We start from the raw sequence: 9470 nt of genomic DNA, 5'->3' as shown, positions 1-9470 counted from the left end.
ACCTCTACATTCTACCCTACAGTTTCCAACTGGCTCACATGGCTTGCATGGCCCTATTTGGACAATATGAAGCTGACCTCACCCACATGACGCTTACGATGGCCTGCCACTGGCTCACATGAAACTGGTCCCTGCCCCTGGGTGACATAAAAAAAAATATGCATTCGGCTCTTATGAGTTATGTCCCTGAGGGAGTAATTTCTGACCTGACACTGGCTGAAAGAAGACCAGGCATCTTGCTCTGGGTGGCACAGGGTCTGTTCTTGGTTGAGATGAGGCCTCCCCCCAATCACACAGCCTGCTCTCGGCACTGATAATATAAGGCCTGCTGCTGGTTCTGGGTAAAATGAGGCTGGTGTTTTAGGGGAAGCAGTATTTGGCTAGCATGAGGCCTAACTCTAGCTCGTAGGTGGTCTGTTCCAGACTCACATGAAGAGCCGTGTCCATGGGTAACACAAAGACTCACCTCACTGGGTGACCCAAGGTCTGCCACTGGCTCACTTGAAGCCTGACTCTGGGTGAAAAGAGGTCTGCTCCTATCACTAGGTGACTGGAAACCTCTTCTGGGTAAGATAAGCCATGTCCCTGACGCTGCTCTATATGAGGCCTGATCCTTGCTCACATGAAGCGTGCACCTGGCCTTAAGTAACATATACCTGCAATGTTACCTTCGTCCATGTATTACTTGCTGCTCCAATCCATTTTTTTATTTTGCATTCTGGGACTTGTATTCCTGTGGTTAATAACATAATGAAAGGAATACAAGCCTGTGAATGTAGAGAAAAATCCTGGGCTGGAGCAGCTAGTCACACATGGACCTAGGCAATCTTGCAGGGGTAATGACATGAGGCATGCTTTGGCACACACAGCATGGCTTTTATTGACAGGAAGACTGCCCTTAGCTCTAAGTCACATGAGGCCTGTCCAATGTCTGTTTTGAATTAGGTCTCCTTGGGTGAGATAAGAGTTGCTCCTGTGTCACATATATCTTCGCTCACAGTGACAACGGCTACCCCTGACTCTGGGCGACATAAGGTCTCCCCGCTCTGGGTGACAATCAGCCTGCTCCTGATGTGTTTGATATGAGGCCTGCTTCCAACTCATGTGAGTCTGCCTCATACATGCCATTCCTTCCGATTCAGGCGGGAGCATACTGATTTCAAGGCTAGTCTCCCCGCTCTAGATTCCTGAATGCATAAACCCGATTCAGGATTTTGTAAAGCGGACAAAATTAGAAAGTTGATGCCTGTCACTCACACTCCAATGTCCCCCTCCAAGAACTACCTCTGACATCAAAGTTTATCGTTATTGTTCTTAATTCTTGGAGGGGGAGATAAAGCATGTGACAGGCCTCACATTTTTTTGGTCTGTTTTGAATAGCGCAAACAAAAAAAGTTTAGAGCTCTGTTTTTGTTTGCACCATGTTATTAAACTGCCAAACATGAAATGCTGATTGTCTATTACCATACATACCAACAGACCAGATTCAGGCAGATTGCCTCTGCTTCACTATAGGTTGGTGGGGAAAATACATTCTCCGGACCATTTTTTTTTAAACATCTCCCACTTGCCTCCTCTAAAATGTTGCCATGTGCCTGGCCGTGTATAAAGGATGCTCCAGTTCACATGAGGCTGACCATGGATTAAGTCTAGAGGCCTGCCCTTGAGTCATATGACACCTGACCCTGGGCGGTAACAAAGGGGTGTTTTGGCACAGCAGGCTGCATCTGGGTGACAAACTAGGCCTGGTCCAGGCTGCTTTCTTGCCGTCTCGTTCGTCCTCCTCCCTCGGCGTACGTGCCGCGGGTCCTGTTTACTAACAGCTGCCCCCTTCCTGCTGTGCTTCTCATTGGCGCAGGCCTCGGCTGGCACCGCCCCTCGCAGGCCCGTCCCCCGGCACACCCCCAACCGGCCCTTCTCCTTCCCAGACCGGTGTTTGCCGACAGCAAAAACCCCGAAACTGCCAGACATGGGGGAACGTGGAGCCCGGCGCACCCTCTGCCTCTTCGACGTGGACGGCACCCTAACAGCGGCCAGACAGGTAGGACGCTGCATTCGGATTGCTGCATCAGGACCCGTTTCTGCCTCACCTCCAAACTGGTCTGTGCCTCTCCTGGGATTTAGGACCGAGACCCAGAAACCGGACTTTCCTGCCTCAGAACCTATGGTATACTGCCCAGGTTGACCTCTGATCTCCAGGATCGGCCTCAGACCCCAGGGATGGACTCCGATCCTTGGGGCTCGTTTGTAGAGCCCCTTCCAAGAAACAGTGTCTATCTTCCAGAACCATTCTGGGTCAGGACTCGCTCCCCTCCCCCGCGAATCATTGTCACGGCTCGGTTGCACGATACCTCCCAACCTTTCGAGTCTCCAAGGAAAAAGGATGAAGTGTTAGGGGGCGGGGAATATTATTCGGGGGGGGGGGGGGAGGGGGATTCATTTAAAATCTATGTTGATCAAAACATTTTGTGTGTGTGAGGAAGGTGCGCATGGTGATTGATCCAGTTCAAGTCTGTGGGATGCATTTTGCTTGCTCGCTCTCCCTGGAACGGCTTCTGGGCGATAATGAGCTCTGCCCACCTCGGACTAAATTTTACCACTGCCACACCCCGTCCACTGACAGTCAGTTCTTGCTTCTGGCTCTCAGAACCATTTTCTGCTGCCCCAGCCCTCGGCCCCTCCTTCAGCACCCGCCAAAAGCAGGAACAGCCTCTAATCCATAGGGCCGGCTCCATCCCAAAGGACCTCTGTCCCAGCAATTGTAGTCTGTAATTTGCACATAAAATGTGTCTGACTTTGAGACTGCAGAATCTGGGAAACCGGAGTAATTATCTCTGCTGTAAAGTATAGCTGAAGGGATAGGTGTGCTAAAACGTGTGATAGACCTCTCATGTTAAGGGTAGCTTCACTTGCTGTGATATGCATCCGTCAGATTTTTGCAGAATGAGGGATAGCCTTGCTGCCTGATCTGGTGAGACCTGTGCAGTCTGAGGGTATGTTTTAGTGGGGCATACCCTGTGAGATCTGTGCAGCCTACAGGGTAGGCTCTATTGATGCATGTTACTGAGAGTTTTTTTGTAACCTGAGGGGTAGCTGTGCTCTCTAAGCCCTGAGCCTGTAATATCTGTGTGTGTAGTCTAAAAGATAGTTCTGCTGCTAGGGGCCTGAGCCTGAAAAGCTGTATAAGATGAGAAGTAGCATTGCTGTTCAAGGCCTGAGACTGGAATGGAGGTTTAACATGAACCAGATGGATATGTCTGCTGTTTCCTAACCTGTGAGATGTGTGAAAGCTGAGAGATCGCGGTGTTGTCGCTGGTCTGAATCAGCACGACATCTGTAGGGGCAGGGACTGGCTCGGTGGTCAGAGCATAGATCTTTGTAGCAAGAGAAATATTCCTGCCGAGGCCTAAAAGGTGATCTCAACTCAAGTGCGACTCAAGGAAGATCTGTCCTGTCCGAGCCTGTGAGATCTGTCTAACCTGAGGGAAAGGGACACCCTTCGTTCCTGAATTATTTAGTTTTATAGTGAGCCGGGTCTTTTGGGTGCTTGAGACTATTAACCTAGTTGGCTGTCACCTCTGGCACAGTTAACACAGTGTCTCTGTTGGACTCTGCACCTTTCCCTGGTACACAAACACTTCAACGTCTCTCCTACGTCACCCCCCTCCTCCCACCCCGTTCAGTGCGTTTATACCCAGGAGACAGCTGATCGTCTGCCCGTGTCTCACGCGTTGCAGCCTTTTCATCCTTAGTCTGTTTACATCCCTCCTTTGCATTTATTCCATCTTTTTGTGTAATCTGTTTGAGTCGAACCGCGCATGTCTTCAGAGCCCTGCTCTGCACAGTCCCACGTGTCATTATTTTCCTGGCCTAAGGTCTCTTGAACAGAAGCAGGCCACCACACAAGGCTTCCAGATCTGTGCACTATTCTCTAGATGAGATATCCAGAGCGATACACAGGTCCCTCAAGCTGGCCCTTAGGACTGGGCAGAGTTCACCGAGCTGTCCTTCAGAAGAGGACATGGCATGTTCCAGGCATAGTTTCGATGAGCAGGCCGTTATTGCAGAGTACTTAACCGAACACTGGCTAGGCCGACAGGTCTGTTGGCTGCCAGACATTTCTGGTTTAGTTTTGTCACGGGTTTGGTAAAAATATTTTGGAGGCGCTCCTGGGCCCTTGCCACTATAAAAACAAACATTGTTTAAAAGCAAAATTATTTGATCTAAAATGGTTCAGCGTTTTATGCAGGTTTTCACAGGAAATCTGAAACGGAGTCGAGCTCTAAGGACTGGGATTTCTAGTGAAGAACTAATATGTCTGCGCTTACAAATCACATATTATACCCCGTCCCAAACATACACGCACATTTCTCCGACCCATGGCCCGCTCCACACTACAGCTCCCTCCAGAGAGGTCAAAGGCACACACGCTGTTTGCATCACACAGAGGCCCACCCTGCCTACTACATCATGGTTTCACAACACCTGGCCTTTGTACAATCACACATGCTTGCCTGTTGCTGCAGCCAGTGCTTCATCTCTGCAGGTGGAGGCACCAGCACTCATGTTTAGTGACAGGACATATTTTTAACCATCAGACTGACCCAGAAGAAGAGAGAGAAGGGCAGAAAAGGGAGAGGAAAGGAGGAAGAAACTAATTGGAAAAAGGGTGAAAGGGAGAAAGCAGGATTGAAAAAGCACATGCAAGAGTGAGATGGCGAGACCGGAAGTGCGGAGGGGTGGAAGAATGAGGAATGATGTTTTTAAACAGAGCTAGGCATCGCCGCCTTGGTATTTGGCAACTCTGGCATTCGGCTGCACTGGCGACAGGCTCCTAAGAAAAAGGACCTCTCCCCCCCAGCTCATTTTGTAATTTAGTTATAGGATCCAGGACATATTAGCAGCTCCATCGAGTTGAAATGCAAAGTACATCCCACGAGGTACCTTACCTCGTATACCTGACTGGTGGTCCATGGATACAACCCATGAATGAACGTATGGCCCAGACTCCGGAACCATGGGTAAACTATTTATCATTCTTAAGTGTGTATCACGTCAACCACCCAGGCCTGCACACCCACGCTGCTCTCCCTCGAAATGAAAACTAGGGAACAAGCCTGAAACAACCATCGACAAGGCGATAGGCCTGGCCTTGGCAAACACATCATTTTTTTAATTTTTTTTTGCTGATCTATGCAAAGCAACTGTAAAAAAATATAATCATAGAGATGTAGCAGAACAACCAGGATGCACCATCCCTGGCACTGAAGAGCATTCCTTTTCAGGGAGTTGTACACGTGATCAGACAAAATGTTGTCACTCACTGTGCAAGACAGCTGATGAACTACGTGGGCGATTTACTTCCCCGTGCTAAATGCTGTAGTGAGCAGAAGCCACATTTGAATCGTGAACTCCGTGTATCTGCACATGGGCAATGTGTGTAGGCTGGCGTATGCAAACGACTATGAGGGGTAAAACTTGATTTTACATGTGTTTGTGTGGGGAGTGTATCAATGCATTCGGAGCTTAATTTATATAGGTGTTTGGCGTTGACACTCGATCCAGAGCAAGTGAGAGGCAGAAAAGGAACAAAGAAGGTGGAGCAGAAAGGCATGAATACGGTGACCAAGGGGAAGTAAGCAAAGGCAGTAAGTCAGGGTTTAATGTGCTAATACTTGCAGTGTAAGCACATTAATGCCTGACAAGCCACCAAAGGCAGTGTATTGGAAGCACCCAATACAGCCCTGCTTTTGTTTCTACTTCACATGACAGCCAGATGACAAGACAATCTTCATTATAGTACGTCTTAATACATAGAAAGAAAGGAAGGACTGTGCGTTGGCTTTGTTGAATATCTAATTTTTAGTCATGGAAATTTATTGTGCTGTACAATAGATGCTTATTTTTATATGACAAAAATAACGTCTATGGGCAGCTACGTTTCTGAATTAACGTTGAAGTTATTTCTAGTAATGTATTTTTATATGTGGTTCATAGCCGCCAAACTTCCGGTTCATGCGTGATGTGTTGCGCCAGTCCATGTTTTTTCTTTGAATTCTGGGACTTGTAGTGTTGTTTATTCCATTACAAAGGAGGGCTACAAGTCCCAGAATTCAAAGGACCAAAACACTGGACTTGGGCAGCCCACTGCGCATGAACCTGGGAAACTTGGCAGCCATGGTGGTTAAGAAAATCTTAAGACAATGGTTGAATGAGGCTGGTCGAAGAAGGGCAATGATTGAAAGGGGGGGAAGCCCGTGCTATGCATATTGTAAGTAAAAAATATTTTTGACAACTGTGCTTTTAGAACCGAGACCTAAAAACGGGGATGTAAAAGAACATGTAAGACTGACAGACAGTAATTGTAAGGTGGTGGAAAAATGAGGCATAATGTGGAATCTAGATGAGACATTCAGGCATCATGTGGAATCCAGATAAGTCATTCCTGGTATTCGGCAACCCTAGCATTCAGCAGATTCAAAGGAAAGCTTCTAAGAAAAACTTTGGGCCTTTGTGGCAGTCTGTTAAAAAAAAAGTAAACATTTACTGCGAGGAGTAGGTGTGTGCGCTCAAAGCATATAATTTGTGAAAATACAAACATACCAAAAAATTGGTGCTGTGTGTGGTGCTTGTAGACTTGATATGTGCTGCAAGTGGACGGTGCTCTGCTTAGGAACCAAGTAAACCTGGTTGGTGCTTTGTGTGGGTCTGATGGGAGATGCTTGCGGGTCTTTAGGTTGCTGCTTGTGGTGCCTGCAGGCACGTCTTCTGGCCGTTCAAGTGCTGTGTATGGATCAGTGGTGGCTGGCGAACTTTGAAAGTGGTAGGGTGTAAATTTATTTCTAAAACTGGAAACAGTAATAGTAGAACGAGTGAGCCTGAAGACCTCGAAGAATGTTTGGGGGTGGGTGCAGCCTTGCCCTATTAATATTTGAAAACAAACAGGGGGGAATGGGGCATTCATAATATAATTTTACACATAATTTGCATGATACCCAGAAGTTCTGAAGGGGCACATTTGTGTTGTGCTAACCAAGCTTTCCCCTTAGTACTGGATCTTGAAACTCCCCAAGAAAAACATGACAAAGTGGAGGCAAAACTGGAGACCTTGTAATGCAACTTTCATTAAACTTTATCTACAGCAATGTGCATTCCAGGCAGTAAAGAAAATCAAGGTATGCAAAGTCACCTTGGCCTATCGATTTTAAAAAGCATCTTTCTTCAATTCATCATCCCATCCAGTCCCGTTAAAGAAGGTCCTCAGTCATATGTCTTGGCTGAGTTTCTACATGGAAGGGATAGTGTGAACAAGTCAAAGGTTACACAAACCTCACAATCACAGATACCACAGCTTGACAATAATACAGGCTCACACAACTGTGTTACTGCTCTCTTGAAAGAAAGTCCATGATTGGAAAGCAGACAGATGACATCTATTGTCAGGCCTCGAAAATCTATGCAATGGCGAGCTATTTTTAGGACCTACTGGTCTGCTCGCTCTGGCAGTGAGCTTGAGCTGGAAAGGAACAGGTGTTGTTTTCATTCAGAAAATGAATGAGCAATAACATGCCTTTGATTCTTGTTTATCTGGCACATTTGCTGTCTGTTCAAGGGCTGAGGTCAAATGTCAGTTTGTCTTTTTACTAAGTGATGCCTATCTTATCCTGAAAAATGGTGTTAACTTTTTTTCTCTTACTACAGTTAGAGGATTTTGTAAAGAGAGCTGTCTGACAATCATTGTGAAACAAAAGGCTGTAGGATGTCAGTTTTTTTTCTAATACACAACATTCAAATAGGTTGTAAATAAGTAGTACAAATAATTAAAATATATCAGGAATTACAAATTAACTTTTTTGTAACTCAGAAGTGTTATGCAAAGATTTAAATATATGTAAAACAAATCAGAACACTTTGTGATGTCGAAATGACAAAAATTTGCAGAAACTCGATTTCCAAACATTACTGTTGGTATGCTTTTTAGTTTTATCAGTAAAACTGCATGTCACTTGGACATTTTGTGGCTATTTCAATGTAAAATGTGTTGATTAAAAGTTACAGTACGCTACCGCTTCTTGTTTTAGTTACATATTCATTAAAAGTGATAGTTTTGGACCATTATTAGAGAAACATTCTTGTCCCCGCCTTCATGACAATGCTGTTAATGAACTAAGAGCAGGGGCACTGGGATTATGCAGCAGTAGAGGTCCAAATTAAGCGGCAAGGCTGAATATATTATGTGGCAAAAAAAGGCAAATTATGCAGCATAATGTGGCACATTTTGCAATAATATTACTTCATTATTTTGTCATTTGTAATTTAGTAATACTCTCTGGACATTGGGTGCACCTCACTAGTACCAATTTAACACCCAAATATGGCAATAGGCAACAGGTGACCAGTCCAGCTTTGTAAAGGGCTGTTCACTGTGCTGCAACATGGCGTTGCATATTTAGTAGCTTTTGAACATTTGTTTGGATAAATCTGCAGATTATGCAGCAGATGATGGATTATGGGCAAACGCGGCAAATCTATGATTAGGCAAAAATCGTTGCGGGCGCACAATCCCATAATTCCAGTGGCCCTGAATAAGAGGCAAGCCAGGGGTCATATGTATCTTTTATGCAGCTAGATTTGTATTATATATACAGCAAACATTTAGTCTATTAAACAAGAGTTTTTTGTTCAGCAAACATGCTGCACTAACATACATAAAGGTGCTATCATATGTGATACTGAAGAAAATGGTGGCTCAGTGAATTAAAATATTTGTTTAGGATTACATAATTTTAAACCAGTTTATGGTTCATGAGCATTACATTTGGGTCCAGTAGATTATTTAAGGCACTAGACGCAGGTCTGGTAACATTTTTATGATTTTTCAAGGCCTGATCATACGTGCTCAGACAGTACTGCTGATAGCATTACAAAACCTTTACCAGTAAAGATAATAAAATGCCTCCACCCAAAAATGTCACACACAGGCTACACAGGTGAGCTCATTTTCCAGTGATCAAACAAATACATACAAGTGTACATAAGTCATCCCCGTGCTTTCGCAAAACAAAATTCACACCCACCTGAGTTTGAGCAGCATAATAAAAATTATACGGCTAATAAACAAAATAACTTGATTCTAAGACCAAACAGAAGTCGCTCTTACTCTACCTAGTGGTAGGAAGTAATCTCACAAAGAGTAAAAGGTTGAGTACAGCCTGGTGGCTTTCCAAACTATGCACTGCACATAATTGTTTGCAGCAAATACTCTATTCCACTGAGCTACCTTATTCTTACCTGGTCCACAGATTCATTTCACCGCTTCTTGCTTTCTTTTACTTGGCTGCACCCTTCAGAACTGTTATATGTTAAAATATTGTCCACAAACTGTTCAGCAGGCAGCTACCCATAAAATCGACTGCAAGTCAGAAAGAATCAGCAACCTGCCAGAGCTCTTTCACACAGATGCGAAATGG

The 9470-nt window shown here is 45.1% G+C and overlaps 1 protein-coding gene across 1 annotated transcript in view; it reads left to right on the top strand.

Moving 5' to 3' along the window:
* Nucleotides 1-1777: 1777 nt before the first annotated feature.
* Nucleotides 1778-9470, top strand: part of PMM1 (phosphomannomutase 1) — a 43082-nt gene continuing 35389 nt past the window's right edge. Inside the window, exon 1 of the mRNA XM_069231259.1 lies at nt 1778-2041. Within this exon, the coding sequence (XP_069087360.1) occupies nt 1970-2041 (72 nt within the window). The 5' untranslated portion in view covers nt 1778-1969. The remainder of the gene's footprint in view (nt 2042-9470) is intronic.

The sequence above is a fragment of the Pleurodeles waltl genome, chromosome 4_2, assembly GCF_031143425.1.
Source record: "Pleurodeles waltl isolate 20211129_DDA chromosome 4_2, aPleWal1.hap1.20221129, whole genome shotgun sequence".
In the NCBI taxonomy this organism is placed as follows: domain Eukaryota; kingdom Metazoa; phylum Chordata; class Amphibia; order Caudata; family Salamandridae; genus Pleurodeles; species Pleurodeles waltl.
This window is presented reverse-complemented; position numbering and strand designations above follow the sequence as displayed.